The 16283-nt window shown below is 41.9% G+C and overlaps 2 protein-coding genes across 2 annotated transcripts; one reads left to right on the top strand and one right to left on the bottom strand.

Moving 5' to 3' along the window:
- Positions 1 to 352: 352 nt before the first annotated feature.
- On the bottom strand, positions 353 to 3682 carry ndufaf3 (NADH:ubiquinone oxidoreductase complex assembly factor). The gene is made up of 5 exons (XM_074635413.1): positions 3523 to 3682; positions 1902 to 2097; positions 1712 to 1778; positions 1275 to 1375; positions 353 to 769 (listed from the first exon to the last, which is right to left on the bottom strand). Exons 1-5 carry the CDS (start codon positions 3609 to 3611, stop codon positions 662 to 664), a joined length of 561 nt encoding a protein of 186 aa, XP_074491514.1. The 5' UTR covers positions 3612 to 3682; the 3' UTR covers positions 353 to 661.
- A 1159-nt stretch (positions 3683 to 4841) lies between these two features.
- nckipsd (NCK interacting protein with SH3 domain) lies at positions 4842 to 14941 on the top strand. Its single transcript, XM_074635400.1, has 13 exons — positions 4842 to 5215; positions 7070 to 7182; positions 7261 to 7471; positions 7841 to 7916; positions 8161 to 8711; positions 9583 to 9753; positions 10869 to 10955; positions 11123 to 11261; positions 11339 to 11419; positions 11849 to 11977; positions 12558 to 12647; positions 12743 to 12915; positions 13152 to 14941. The coding sequence occupies exons 1-13, from the start codon at positions 5045 to 5047 to the stop codon at positions 13374 to 13376; spliced, it is 2217 nt and encodes a 738-aa protein (XP_074491501.1). The 5' UTR covers positions 4842 to 5044; the 3' UTR covers positions 13377 to 14941.
- The last annotated feature ends 1342 nt before the right edge of the window (positions 14942 to 16283 follow it).

Here is a 16283-nt window from a genome sequence, read left to right as displayed (position 1 = left end):
TTAAGAGATGAATCCCAGTGATATGTAGAGGATTTGTGGATTCTCTTATCTATGGCAGCTTATGTGTGAGAAGGACAAAGCCACTGTATGTTGTCATGTGCTGCACACAGGCAGCTTGTAGGTGGCAGCGCTGCAGGAGGCCGACAGACGCACAGAGTAAAGAGGCTTATCCAGATGAAGGACAGCCACCACCAACACCTCGGGTAGAGCGCTGGGACAGATTCATACACAAAGAACTTGAACTTTTTTTTTAACATATGTATCTGTATCCCTTGTATCTGTTTCACAGACAATAGCATCTTTTAAAATAATAAATATTCCACGAAAACACATTAAATTCATGACAATTGAGTTATTGTTAGTCGCATGTAAAGCTTTTAAATACATATATTACATACACATAACACAGTATTTCTATACAAGAACCAGCTCACTGCTCAGATCTCCTGGTGACAGCCGCTGCTTTTAACACCTTCATTTCCAAAAAATAACAGTTGTAACTAAACACAGTGATTCTTCAGAGCTGGATGTCACGGAGTTTGTTCCTTTGGAAGCTTTGTGCAGAAGCAGAATAAACATCCCACGGACCTGGGATCATTCATATACCTCTAACCTCCATCTGCAGAAATCAGTCCTAGTTTCTGTTGACATCGCAACACCTTCATTCATGTCTCACTTCCAGCGCCGTGCTGACGGGCGGAGGGATCAGACCAGCGGCCGCCATTCTTCGCTCACTGATCATGAAGTTGAAGGTTGCACATGCATTTGGCTGCAAAGACAGCAGAGATGAAAAAGTAAGGTATATTAGAGCAGCTCGATAAGTTTTAAAAGGACCAGTGTGTAGGATTTAGTGGTATCTAGTGGTGAGGTTACAGATTGCAACTACCTGAATACCCCTCCTCCCTTTCCAAGAGTGTAGAAGAACCTACGGTGGTCTTCGGGTGCAATCGCACCACCAAATTCAAGCCGCCACTTCAACGTAAAAACGTGAAAGGCTCTCTCTAGAGCCAGTGTTTGGTTTGTCCATTCTGGGCTACTGTAGGACCAGCTCCATATGTAGATATGAAGGGCTCATTCTAAGCTAATGAAAACACAAAGATTCTTAGTTTCAGGTGATTATACACAAAAGAAAACATACTTATGAATATTATATTCCATTTCTGCATATAGATCCCCCTAAATCCTACACATTGAACCTTTAAAGTGTTGTTGAAAGTCTTTCATGCCGTCAGGAAGAACATATGCACTTCACTGAGACACTGAGCATACTTTACCGTGTCTTGCACCTCCACAGCGATGCCTTTACGCTTGAGTAGAGCGAGGACTGCGGGGTTAATTCGTTCAACACGTGCACCTGTGCCCAGCACAAGAATCTCTGCATAAACCACAAGAACATAAGTCAAATGACATCAGGATTTGTTTTAGTTAAATACACCATGCTTCCATACAGGACACACATCACTGAATGGTTTGATGAACATGAAGATGATGTGAATCATGTGCTATGGCCTTCACAGTCGCCAGATCTCAACCAAATTTAACATATATGGGGGTTTTGGACCAACATGTTAAACCGCACTCTCCACCAGCACCATCATCAAAACACCAAATGAGTGAATATCTTTTGGATGAATGCTGTTCATCACACTTTATGTTGGTTTTTCTTTTAATTTGTCACCCATCTGTATGTGTGCGTGCTTTTATTTTTTACCTATTCTTGGTTCCAGCATGTGGAAAAGTGAGACACTTTCTTCTGTGATGTCTTTATGACTGCCAACCTGCAGAGAGAGAGAGAGAGATATTTAAAACGATAAACACAGATAGTTGTTTAAATTCAATACGAAGCAGTAGATGACACAACAAATTACGAACTGTGAAGGCAGTTTGGATATTGATCTCACGTTCCACTGGAGGATAGCAGGAGGCAGCACAGCACAGGGCCCGAACACCTTGTTGCCGTCGATGTTGAATCCTCTGGAGCTGTAGCTGTGGATCATGGCCCCTGTGCCCGGCTCCTTCTGCATGACGGACACCGAGGTACGCTGGTACATTTCATCATCGCTGGGACCCAGTCTATGTGCACGACACAGAAATGGGCTGGAACAAAAGACAGGTAAATTTGTCAACCGATGCCGTATTAAGTACACAAGACTGGTCAATTCTATTACATATTGTGAGTATTAATAGAGCCAACAGTGCTTGTGGCATGAAACAGTCTCTTTAATTATGTAATTATTGGGCAACTCTTCATCTTTGCACATTCTCCATCACTTCACATTTCACAAAAGACAGGCCGCACTGCAGAACTGTTGCCATGTGACCCAGTTTAAAAGCCAAGAATCGAATGCCAACCAACTGACAGCCAAAAGCTTTAGGCCTGTTTCTGCAGAAAAGAGGCAGCCGAGACACAAACGTTTCTGCTCATCTAAAGAGCTGCAGCAAATTTGATCCTGTTCTTACACTCCTGACTACTTTTTGGATATGTGACACTGCACTTTATACTCAAATGTTGTCTCGCCTGCTGGTTTTTAAAGCAGCACAGCAGCAGTCGACTCATGAGGTGACACGCCTGAAGACTGATTGTAACAGTTGACTCCACCAGATGGAGCCAGAGATGCTCTCCTAATGGGAATCTTGGGAGTTATAATGGACTGGAGAAAAGTACACACATCGAGAGAAAAACAACTCCACACAGGAGATGACACAGCAAAAAGTAGAATCAGCACTCTTTGTTCCCTCAGCATTTCTTTATTCATTGTTGCTGAGCAATGTTTCAATCAGTCAGATCCTCATCAGGCACAAAACTACTTTCAAACTTTGTGCCAACCATGAATGTATAAAGAGAACATACCGGTGCCAAACCAATGACATAGTATGACCTATAGTCTAAAGAACATGACTGTGATAGTGATTGTAATGTTGTTTTTTATGGGGATAATGCTATACAAGATATGTCTCTAAACCAATATTGCCTTTTGTTTAATAAAACGTATATTTGAGCATCTCAAATTCCTGTGATAGTTTAAGCATTTCATAACAATAACATGACTGTTTAATGTCCTCGTCTCCATACAGGGGGGGGGGGGGGATGAAACTAGCCAAGATGAGGGACAGTTGTTTTTTCTGTTTATTAGATCATCCACTTTTTTTTTTATGAAAAAAGTCAAATGATTTTCACCAAATATCACAATACAAGATTTAGAAATGTAATTTCTTTAAAAGTTGGTTTGATTCACATTAAAAAAAAAGTACTCCACAATTTTAGCACTTCATTCCTATAATATTTCCGGTCTCAAGATGGACAGTTAAAAAAGGAAAGTATCAAAATCGGTGCAGAAGAACCAGATTTTTTTTTTTTCATGCTTTCATCCTTCTTCATTATTAAAATCAGGCGCCTACATTACCCATGATGCAACTCGTCCGCTGACAGTTATGTGAGGAACAGTAGCTGAAGCTAAAAACACTGCGTTTAAATATTCAGTTTAAATTAATCATAAACCTTAAATGAGTTAACTACCATACCTTGAGAGAGCGGGTGCTGCTCTGGAGGAGAAGAGAAAGCCCTGAGTTGATCTCTGGAGGAGGAATCTGGCACAAACCGCACTGGACATGTTGACCGACTGACTTCACCAACACACAGGGGGGACTGAGTTCTGTGTAACACCAGCCGCCTGCTTCCGGTGTTGTGTAACCTGCTAAATCGATCAAGTATAATAATCTGTATTCCTCATTGATATATGCATTATTATATCATGTTAAACAAAAGAATCACTAAGAATTTGACAGCGTTTGTTAAGGGAAGAGTAACATCATATATTTTTTAATGACAGTTATCTGATATCACCAGATATTCAATTCAATTCAAACTTTATTGCAGACTCAAACTACACAGAAGCACCAAAACCGCAAAGTTATATCTAGTGAAGCCCGTCTTGCAAAACAGTGTTGGCCAAGGTCAGAGGATGCGGGGGAGACCGTAGCTTTGGTCTCCAGGGCCGGAGTCTCTGCTCCTCTGCCTGCCTGCCTTCTCTCACACAACGCGCTCGTTCTCGCTCCACCTCACGTGCATGCACGCACACTACACACTGCAGAAGAGTTAGTAGCTCTGAGAATATCTAGTGAATGTACAGTGGACGTTTGTGCAGAAATAACTGCTGCAGCTCCTCCAGACCAACAGAGGTTTTCCGTGTCTTGTGAAGTGACGGGGCTCCGCAACGAGAAACGTTATCGTCTCCGACCGGGTGCCGGTGTCTCCCCTGTTCCCTCCGGCCGCGGTCGGGAGGCTGAGGCAGGAAAAGCCAACACTAAGATCAGCAGTGATTCATGGAGAGACTTTCGTCTGGTCAGCTAACATTACTGCCAAGCAGCTGAAATATAGAGTGATATTGTGGTTTTAGCTGACGTGTGTCGCCTCACTGTTTTGAGCGATGCTCGTTCATGTCTATTTAGAGCGAGCACAAGCTCGAGCCCGACGCTGACTTTCGTTGACTTAACGGCCACAGGTGCCGCTGTTAAACAAGCATTTCTGAATCTTACAAACAGTCCCTTTAATGTTGATCACAATAACTGCAACTTTTGTGAGACTGAGATTGAAACTACTGATCATCTGTTTTTCTTCTGTATATATTCTGGGGCATTCTGGGAAGATTTGCAGGACTGGCTGTCAACCAAAATCCAACTACTTGCTCCTCTCACAAGAGAGAAAAGATTGTGTTTGGTATTAACATGAAGGACATTAAGAGTGACTTGATATTGAACAATCTGGCTCTGCCATCGATTAAGATGTCTGGGGGGCGTGTTCATCCTGGTGTTCGTGGATCAACAGCGCCCCCTGCGGTTGTCCCTGGTTACAGTCACAGGTCAGATGATCGGAGCAGCTACATTGTAAATAGACAGCGTCGATCCACCGGGGCCATGCCTCAATACACTCTCTAAAGCTCCTCCAGCAGAGCAGATTCACCCCTCTGACACCCCGTATCTTCCTGACACCGGTTCTCACGCTGTTTCGGCTCATTTCTGCGTTATTAAAGTGTGTTATTAAAGTATGTACCGGTCTCTGTACGCCTTCCGATCCGCGGAGCCCAACTCGCTGCACTTCGCGGCCGGAGAAAGCTTCCTAATCCTGGAGAGGAGCAACAAACACTGGTGGCTGGGCTCCCGCTGCAGCTCGGGGGAAACCGGCTACATCCCGTCATCATACATCGAGAAAATACAGGTAAACAACAACAACATGACCCTGTTTGTCTCTTGTTTGTTGTCTCAATGAGTACAAAACGTGACCACCACGTCGCATCCTGGAGTGAAATGAAGTGAATGCGCATAACATTAAAGGTTGAAGTGATGAGATAGAGAGAGACAGATCCCATGTAACTGTGCTGTATTATGTACTGCAGGGTGAATTATTATTGTCAGGAGGAACATATGCATGCTTGCAGAAGAAAGCATGAATTATTGTAAAGGTTGCATTATGTAGGTGCATGGCCTTCTGCACTGCAGCTGCTCACTGCGACAGAGAGGAGGTATATAGGAGAGCAGTCAGGGAAGGATGACAGGATATAGGATGATATACATTATAACATGAGACAGCACAGATCCAAAGACCAGCAAGACAGAAAGACATTGTTTTTAAATTAAACTCATCTGCTCCTCCTATTTTATTATCAAGGCAAGGCAGCTTTATTTGTATAGATAGATAGATAGATATATAGATAGATAGACAGATAGATAGATAGATAGACAGACAGATAGTAACTTTATTGATCCTGAGGGAAATTCAAGTTTCCAGCATCACAGTGCAAAACATGTTAGTAAAGGGGCAGTAAAAACGTTAGTAAGTTAGTAAAATATACCAGATATAAAAATACAAGGAGGTGAAGAAAACTGTTAAAACTGAATGTAGTGCAGAGTAACAGCTGAGATGAAAGACTATTAAAAAAAGTGAATATAGTGCAGAAGAGACTGTTAAAAATGAATATAGTGCATTATCTGTCCTGCAGACCGTCCTCCCTGTAGAGCACATTTCAGCAACAGGGCAATTCAAAGTGCTTTACATAAACATTCAAGAACATTGCGACAAAGTGCAAAAGAGCATTAAGACATAATTAAAACAGTTATAAAAACATTAAAGATGAGAAAAAATAAAAACAAGCTAAAAATAATAGCTAGGATCGAAGCTAAAATAGAATATAACACACAAGAGTAAAAGCTCTAGTGCAGTATAAGATCATTATCTGGTTTAATAAAAGGCAGCAGCAGCAAACAGGAACGTTTTAATCTTTGATTTAAAAGAACTCAGAGTTGGAGTTGATCCTGCAGGTTTCTGGGAGCTTGTTCCAAATATTTGGTGCATAAAAACTGAACGCTGCTTCTGCATGTTTAGTTGTGACTCTGGGGGACACTAAGCAGACCTGATCCAGATGACCTGAGAGGTCTGGATGGTTCATAACATAGCAGAAGATCAGAAATGTATTTTGGCCCTAAATCATTTAGTGCTTTGTAAACCAGCAGGGGTATTTTGAAATCAATTCTCTGAGAGGCAGGCAGCCAGTGTAGAGACCTCAGAACTGGACTGATATGATCCACTTTCTTGGTCTTAGTGAGGACTCTAGCAGCAGCAGGTTCTGATCAGCTGCAGCTGTCTGATCCATTTTTGAGGAAGACCAGTTTTAGCCTCAGTTTCAAGTAGCTTCTTCCTTCCACTTTTCTTTCAGACACACCCACCTGTACTCTGCAGTCTCCTGTTTCCAAGGGTCCATACAGTGAACTAGTCAGAGCATGTATTTTGTGAAAATCCAAAGCTCATATACACTGACTGGCAGGGTAGGAATGCTCTCTCCTGTTGATAATGACATCGTCTGTGGAGGCTTAATGGGCCTGAATGTGAGGCCTCGCTGAGCACGTGTGACACTGGTTAAAAGGCTGTTTTTGTTAGATAAGCGCCCTAGTTTGTTTCTGCCTGGAGTCACACACATGCCCCCCGAGGCACAAGTCTGTTCCCCTTTTTGTTTAAATTTTAATGATAATAATGAATATTTAATTTGTCCCCTTTTTTCTCTCTCTCTCTCTTTAGGCTCCAGAGCAGGATGAGGTGTTGCAGTCTATTGACAGAGCAATCGAAGGAATCCACAATGTGGCCTTAAAAAATGGAGGCAAATACAATCTGGAGCAGAGAGACGTTCTACAGTGAGTCGATTATAAAATACTATATTGTTATATTTATATGTTATTGTATATGAATAATTGTTTGGTCTTCTCTTGCAGAAAGCTGATCCATCACAGAAAGGAGACGCTCGCACGACGAAGTTCCTCGTCCTCCGGTCCCAAACAAGGCCTCCCATCTTCCAGCAGTGAAATATCTCTCAGTCAAACTCCTCCTCCACCCAACGGCCTTAACCGAGACTACGGACGACAGGGGAGTGTGCCGCTGTCGGGAAGCGTGGACAACATACAGGCAGAACAGGGCAATTATCAGGTATTTAAACGTTTGATTTGAAACCACAAATTGGATCAAATATGCAGGCTTCAAAAATTTAGAGGTTATATACATTTTTGGATACTTATGAGCAGTACATTGTATACCCTGTTTCCTTATTCATCTTCCAGTAAAGCACTAATAACGTCGGTTTCTAACTGTGCCATATTTTTCAGCCTCTCAAATACGGAGATTTCCTGCTTTTCTCTGTTTTATATCAGAATAGATCATGAGATATTAAACCATCCTGACATCACTAAGGAATGATTCTCTGACAGTAGAGACAATTAAATATGCTCATGTTGTGCAGTATAGAACAATATACACACACACACACTGTATATATATAATCAGTTTCATTTCCTGCAGGTGCCTCCTCAAGCTCGGCGTGCGGCTCCGATCACCCCACCTCCCCCTGAGAAACAGCGAAATGGCCGGCGTCCAGGTGAGAACTCAGAGAGCAGCGCTGTGGGCACGTTTTTCTACTCAGTATTCACAACATCACTTACAAGTTTATTACAGTCTCACAGATTGCAGCGTTGATGCTCTACACTTCACAAACACACTCTATTCTTAGTCCGGTCATTTCTGTTCACTCTCCTCTCTGTAACTGGATCTCTCTCTCTCTCTCTCTCTCTCTCTCTCTCTCTCTCTCTCTCTCTCTCTCTCTCTCTCTCTCTCTTTCTCAGCTGAGCCGGAGGTCCCCTCCAGAGGGTCCTCTCTCGCTCCGTCCCCTGTTCCCTCCCTCTCGATCAGCACCACCTCCATAGAGTCCGGCTCCTCCCACTCACTGGTCTCCTCTGATGTCAGCTTGCCAAGTGTGTCCAGCACCCCCCCTCCTCCCGTGCCATCCCGCGTGAAGCCCACTGCGCCGCCTCCAGACGTGCCTCCCGCTGACTCCCCTCCTCAGCCGGCTCCTGCAAAGAAGAGCCCGGCTCCACAGCCTCCCCGGCTCACCCCTCCTCCCTCGCAGCCCGCCGTGGTGGAGGAGCAGCCAGAAACTGAATGGCCAGTCGCCCCCCCGTCTGTCGCTGAAAGCCCTCCTGGCAGCCCCACTACCCCTGATCTAGTTCCCATGACCATCGGGGCCGAACTGATCGAGCTGGTGCGGAAGAACACGGGCCTGAGTTACGAGCTGTCTCGGGTCGCCGTCGGCGTGGTGGTCGGCCATCTGCAGACAGCTCTACCTCAAGCCTCCTCTGACCTGGAGCAGGTTCTCCTCTCACTGGTGCAGAGCAAGGTCAGATTTGTTTTCATTCAGCATCATGGAGCGCCACCAGCTTAAAGGAGAACACCGGTGGCGTTTAGAGTTACAGCTCAGTCTGCATTTAGCTGACATTTCCCAGAGTCGTTTTGAGACGCAGGGGGAGACAGTATCACTCACTCACTCACTCACTTCCTGTTTTTAAACCCTAGTTTGACCAAGCTTGAAATTAACTGCTGAACTGATTCCTTCCTGGCAGACATTTCTATTTCCTCCTGTGGGTGCAAGGTGGTTAATGATGGGTAGTGTGTCATGTAACCGCAAACAGCAAATGCTGGAAGCTTTTGGCTGCATCCTTTATTTACATGGTGACACGTGTGCACACTCTGACCCCGCTCAGCCAGTTATAAAGCCTGAAGTACTCTGTGCTCTGTTAGAGCTCTCTGCTGTGTGCTTTTAACACTCAATTGGGGCTTAACAAAACACTGATAATACAAAGAGTTTTAAACAAAACCTAATTGAGGGTTGTAGCTCAGATCACTTTCATGCCTACATATCTGTTTTTTTAATACTTTTAAAAATGAATTACAGAGAACAGCCTCTTCTGAAGCGTTGATATCTCCAACTATGTTGCCTGCCTGCAGACAGAGCAGAGAAGCATCCAGTACGATTGACACAAACTTTTAAAACACCGGTATTATCCTTTAAAGCTGCTGTAATCAATATTTTTATATTACCAATGGATGAAATTACTATTTATAATGTGAAAGGGGTCGTTCATAGTGACGAACTTATCACCACACTTAAGTCGAGCAGATACTTTCTATGTCAGAGAAGATGTTCCTCTGATCTGGTATTTCAAGTTGTAGCAGAAGTAGGTGTGTCACGATGTTTGCTGTCTCTGTAGGTTTCGAGTGCAGCGCTGCCGCAGGGTCAGGTGTGTCACGATGAGCAGAGGCTGGAGGTGATCTTCAGCGACCTCGCCCGTCACCGTGACGACTCTCAGCAGCGTAGCTGGGCGCTTCATGAAGACCACGCTCTCATCGCCTGCTACCTCGAGGAGCTGCTGAAGATACTGGTATGATGCAGGGAGCCGGTGACCTCTGACCTCCTGTTACCATTCATGTTTGAAACAGTCTGTTTTCAGAAGTGTTAGAAGATGTGACTGAAGTCCTGACTGACTGTTGTCAAACATGAACATTTCAGGGATATTTATGTCTGTCAGTCATAAATAAGTTATGATTTGTTTATATAGCACTTTTCAAAAAATAGGTTGCCGGGAAGTGCCACACAGTAACATATTACATAATACACACATTAAATATCAAACAAGCAGGATAGTTACACAAGAACACAAAATATACTTTACAAAACAGGAATAACATACAAAAAAATCAGCTTATAAACACACAAGAACTCTTGTGATCCATGCAACATCAACAACAGGAAAAGTCTAGTCAATTTTTAGCCCAATATCACAAATCACAAATGTGCCTCAGGGGGCTTTACAATCTGTACAGGATACATCACCCTCTGACCTTTAATGACCCAGAAAACTACATGACATGCAGAAGGCTGCTTGGTCTAGAGGAATAGAGATCCTTCTCCTCGAGCCTCCCTTCAATAAGAGGGCAGGGTCGCCCACTGATCAGAGATCAGGAACCCCTGAGAGACAGCAGCAGAGAGGAGGGGGGAACAATCCAGCATGAGTCATTATGTATTGATATGCACAGTAATGTGTTTCAATGCAGGTGAGACACTTTTCAGTGAGAGCTGGAAAAAATATTAAGCTACTTATTTAACAAACATCATAGGACCAGAGTTTTATCCTCATCGTAACGAATATGAAAAGTTTTCTCTCGGGATGAATCTGGGATGTGACCACAGGACCCGGTTCCAGCTGTCGTGCTGTAAATACCAGACATGTTTGATGGGATCAGACCGGCTCAGACGACTTTACAAATCCAACCGTGTGGTCAAAGACTGAATCTGTAAACGCCTCGGGCTGCCAAATGTTCTTTGTTGGCAGTTTGTCCCGAACCTCAGGGATGTCCAGACGAGTTGTTAATGTGCTCCGTAATCCTCCTCTGCTGTGTCCAGGGACCACAACGATGTCGAACAGATTAGGAAGTTATATAGTTGTGATGTTATTATGTCATCGCTGTTACAACTAAAAGCTGTTTTATTTTTCAGACTGATGCAGATCCAGAGGTGTGTAAGAGGATGTGCAAGGACAACCACTATGAGAATGTGCTGTCTCTGGTTTCATATTATCAGATGGTGAGACATTATAATAACAATATGCTTTTAACTTAAAATTATTTCAAGAAAAACATGAATTTAAACGTTTATTCTTCATTATTATCATCATCTTTATACGGTAAGTTGTGTCGTTACAGTGTTAGTGAGCATGTTGGTGATTTTCAGTGTATCATGTGACCGTGCAGGAGCATCGTGTGTCTTTGCGGCTGCTGCTGCTCAAAGTGTTTGGGGCGATGTGCAGCCTGGACGCTTCTCTCATCTCCACCCTCCTCAACTCCATCCTCCCCATGGAGCTGGCCAGGGACCTGCAGAATGACACACAAGGTGAACACATTTACTTTTCACTGTTCATCTGTAGTGCTCCCCAAGCGTAATATTAACTGTTTTAACTCTTTCCTCAGAGCACCAGAAGATGTGTTACACAGCTTTGGTTCTTACTATGATCTTCTCCATGGGCGAACAGGTGCCATATCATCACTACGGTATGTCTTCAGTTGTACCTCTGCATATAACATTATTTACACAAAAACAGAGCGTCACTGATTTACAATGCTTCCAGAAGAGTGAAAAACGTCTTTATGTTCAGCTTCATGACGATACATTTTTCACTTTATCCAACAGATTGTAAAAGGTTTTCCTGACATGCATGCATTAATGAGTTCTTTACTTAAAGCCTATGAACACCCGCACAGTTGTTTTCAGTTAATCTGGCTGATTTGACCTCCTCTCAGGTGTGTGTGGGCATGTATAGACATTTTCTCTAACCAGTCTCCTGTGACCCTATAAATTGCCATCAAAGCCGCGGCCTACCTTCAACCTGGGCAGAGGTCTAATCAGTCAGGATAACTGAAAACACCTGTGTGGGTGTTCAGAGACTTTAAGATAATAATCCTGACTCTTTCTGCTTTCAGAACACTTGAATGACGACTTTGTCCAGTTTCTGCTGGGTGTGGTGGAGGACGGGCTTCCCTCTGATCCCACAGAGCAGCTGCCTGACATCTTCCTGAACGTCGTGCTGTCCTTCAACCTGCACCACACAGGTGAGAACAGAAACGTTGGCTTCTCATAGCAGGAAATGTATGTTTGCTGCGTCCCAAATCACTCACTATATAGTGGACTATATAGCGAGTTTTTGTAGTGCTGTCCGAATGTATAGTGAGAATTAGTATACCCTATATAGTGGACTTAAAGTATCCCAAAATGCCTTTTAAAAAGCAGTGTACAATGATGGTCACTAACCGGGCCTAATATACCATCATGCATTGCGCTGAAGGACAAAAATGGCAGACAGACGAGAGGAGAGAGAGCAGCGCGATTGAGACAAATCTTTAGTTGCGGCGCAAAAATAATGTATTTAATGTGAGCAGAGCAGCGCATCAGAACACAATGCCACAAAGTACTTTGTATTTATTGATTTGGGAAAATACGCTTATTGCCCCCATATTGACAATGGCCTTTCTTACCTTTCACAATAAAAGCCCTAGACGCTAACAGACAACTCAACAAAACAGCTAACATATGTATTTATCACAAATATACATGTTAGTATTAATTATGGATGGTGTACCAGCCGACGTTGATCTGTCATGTTTTTTTCTGTGCCTTGTCTGTGTCACCCAGCACCCGGCAACAACGTGATCATGCAGGAGCTGAAGAAGCAAAATGTCAAGATCCTGTCAGAGAAAGTGGTGCTGCTTCTGAACAGAGGCGGTAAAATACCACCATTTGTCATATTTCTCATTTTGCATCCATGCCTTCTGTCTCCTGACGTCATCACTCACTCTTTGCCCCCCCCTCCTCTCCAGACGACCCTGTGTGTATGTTCAAACACACCCCGCCTGCACCGCACTCAGTGCTCAAGTTTCTGCAGGATGTTTTCGCCAGCCGAGAGACCGCCGACATCTTCTACCGCACTGACATGATGGTGATGATTGACATCGCCGTTCGACAAATATCTGACCTTTCACCTGGAGACAAGGTGAGACCTGGACACAACGCACAGCTACTGATTGTTCTCAGCCTTTAAAGGAATAGTTTCACACTTTGGGAAACAATCTATTTTGCTTTCTTGCTGAGAGTTAGACGAGAAGATTGATACCTCTTGGATTAAGCGGTTTTCCTAAAATGTAAAACTATTTTTTTAATGGTACCTGCTTAATCACCAGCTAGTTACCATGTCTGATTATATTCTCTTCTCTTGCCCTCCCTGTGAAGGTGAGGATGGAGTATCTCTCCCTCATGCACTCCATAATCCGCTCGACGGACTACCTCGAGCACCAGCACCGCCTGTCTGACCTGCAGGGGGTGCTGCAGAGGATTCTCAGGGAGGAGGAAGATCCAGGAGAGGATGAAGGGAGCGCTACAGCGAAACAGATGGATAAACTAATTGTACAGCAGATCTACAAGGAGTTCCCACAGATCTGCGAGAACCAGGACTAACCATATCAGTATCACGCTCACACACACACTGTAGTCTGCTCCTGTCTACTGCAGGGAGGTACAATAAAGCTTGAAAGAAGAAGAACCGATGGGACGCCCTGTATTAATCTGTGCCAGCCTGTGCTGAGAGAAGCTAATCAGTTTTGCCAATGTTTGCTTGGACTTGTAGTCCAGGGGCTGCAGCATGCATGTGATGTTGATTTCAGAAAGATGTTCCTGTTTTTCACAGCGTCTCCCTTCTGAAGTGAAGTTTTTTTTTTGTTTTTTTTAGAGGAGTGGGAGGTTTCTTCCACTGTTGTTCTTCAAGACAAATGCACAATAAACCTGTGAGGTTTAGTTATACTTGGAGATTAAAAATAGCCAAAATATAGGCCAAACAGTGGAGCTGTTTCACACTGAATTTCAAGCAATAATTACCTTAAAAACCATAGACTTAACTGTATGTACTCATAGTATTTTGAATTAAAAGTAACAGCAGCCACGACTAAACCGTATTCTAACCAAAATATATTTTAACCAAATTGAATTTTAGAACAAATTCAAATATTTTGAATGAAAAAAAACTGATTTGAAGTCATGTTACAGATAAAGGTGCCATTATTTGAAGTGTTGTGAGAATACTTTATGTGCTTCCCTTGTAGTGGGACCAAACTACCGTGTGTTACTGCAAGCATCATTTCCTTAATAGAGTATAATACTCTTAAAAAACTGACTTCCTCTTTCATTCACCCCTTCGTTCATTATAATTAGAATTCAAGTCAAGTAGAACGAGTTGAACCAGTTTACTCTTCTAGTGAGAAAAAAGCACACCGACTCATGTGTTATCATTACTAAGCTTATAGCTGAGTAACTCGCTGCTACATGTTGAGTCTCTCCTGTGGCTCCGTCTGCAGTTTCTTTCTGGTACTTTTTGTCTCTTTACTGCTTTTCAAACACTTTAAGATGATCGCTCTGTACTTATATATGCAAAGCTCCTCTAGCATCAGAAGTCACTGACTCTTTACAGATTCATGTCTGTATGCTGCGTTCACTTTCAAACTAACTGTGCTGCAATAAGGCTTTACATAGCAACTTGTAATATCGCTGTATTATACTGAGTCTTGGCTTCCTGGAGGGGAAGAGTGCTCTGCCGTTGTTACCCAAAATAATGCATTAGTCAGTATTGTTGATTTCCAGTTATTATCTGATGCTCCTGCTGAAAATCAAGACAACGGAGAGGGAATACAGGGCATTTCTTTTATCTCCTTGTGATTTTAATACTGTAACGGCAACACGTACCTTTCCTTGTTTCTTCCCCATGATGTTGTGATTAATGTTCTCTCATCTCACACTTTAACATATCTGTTTTTGTCCCTGGCATGGCTACCCCGTATCGAGATGGTAGAAGCAATCCAGCAGTGATATCAGTTTTTAGTTAATGTCCAAGTGTCCGTTCATTGATTATTTGTGTGTCTGTTTACAGTGCGTGAGAGAGAGATGAGGGTCTGTTCTTTCCATGATTAACATTGTCTGCTAAAGTGCTGCGACTGTGTTATAATAAAACTAATAAAGCTATATTTTAACAGTGGAAGTGGTTGGATCTGTTGTTTTTGATTGTGCGACCGTACATTTTGGTAAAGTTTACAACATAGTAAAACATTAATCTGAGTTTTGTGAATATGTTTGTAGGTAAAACTGTTGTAAACAAACAAATTGTATTCATGTTCCAGTTTAACCCAATCCTCTGTTTCCATTCTTATGTATATATTTATTTTATATTTAGATTTATACTATACATAATGTATAAGAAAGGAAAAAGATATATACTGGTGTGGAAAATATTGTAAATGAATATTGTAATTTTGAAAATGATGCATCACAAAAAGAAAGAACACAGATTTACGAGAAGAGCACTGACTGCAGGTGAAATTCAAAGACATACTGTACACAATCTGCACAAGCTACATAAATAGGCCTAACATATTATGATTTCTTGTTCAAATATACAGTATAGTGTCATATATATATACAGTTAATGAGCTCATACAGTATATTTTATTTATCTTTAGTATCTTTATTTCATCTGTATGTAATAAATTGTTAATTGTAATGTACATTTTTAATTATATAACACCGTCTTTTTCCTCTTCTTCTTCATTATCTAAATATACACCAATGGAGGTATAATGGATGAAAACTAAAAGATAATAATTGTTAAATGGAATTAATTTTATACATAAACAGAGCATTTGCCAGTTCTATTATGTAAATAAACATGAATAAAGTTTAATTTGAATTTTACATTAGCACAGTATTAATTAGATAATATAATAACACAATAAAACAGTTTTCTTTATGTATATATTAATTTATTTTATTTGTTTTCATTTGTATCAGTTAACTTAATTTATTTATTCAAGTTTTCTTATATGCAACTCTATTTATAGGACATAGAAAATAAGTACATTGACAAACTCAATGCTGAACAATTCATATAAGGAGACATTGGAGTAGAAGTGCTGCTGGGTCTCTGTGGTAATCACATACAGGTGCTCTTTGGATCCTTCAGGTGTATTGGGCTCATTCTTGTGAAGGGCTCATTGAATGGGTGGAAAAAAGTACAAAATGCAAGTCTCCCTCAAAAATAATCCAAGGCACACTGTATTGTTTGAACAACACATTTTACATGGCAATAATTGTTTAAAATGACATTTCATTTTATTCAGTTCATATAAGGATTCCTGTTCAAAACAGAATCACACCTCCAAAAAAAGATCATCAACTACCTACAGGACATCGTAATAAAATATTGTTGTTGAACATAGAGAGAGAAAAATACATATATAATGAACAGGATTGAAATATTGTATATATATATGTGTGTATGTATGTATGTATGTATGTATGTATGTATGTATGTATGTATGT

The sequence above is a fragment of the Sebastes fasciatus genome, chromosome 1, assembly GCF_043250625.1.
Source record: "Sebastes fasciatus isolate fSebFas1 chromosome 1, fSebFas1.pri, whole genome shotgun sequence".
Classification (NCBI taxonomy): domain Eukaryota; kingdom Metazoa; phylum Chordata; class Actinopteri; order Perciformes; family Sebastidae; genus Sebastes; species Sebastes fasciatus.
This window is presented reverse-complemented; position numbering and strand designations above follow the sequence as displayed.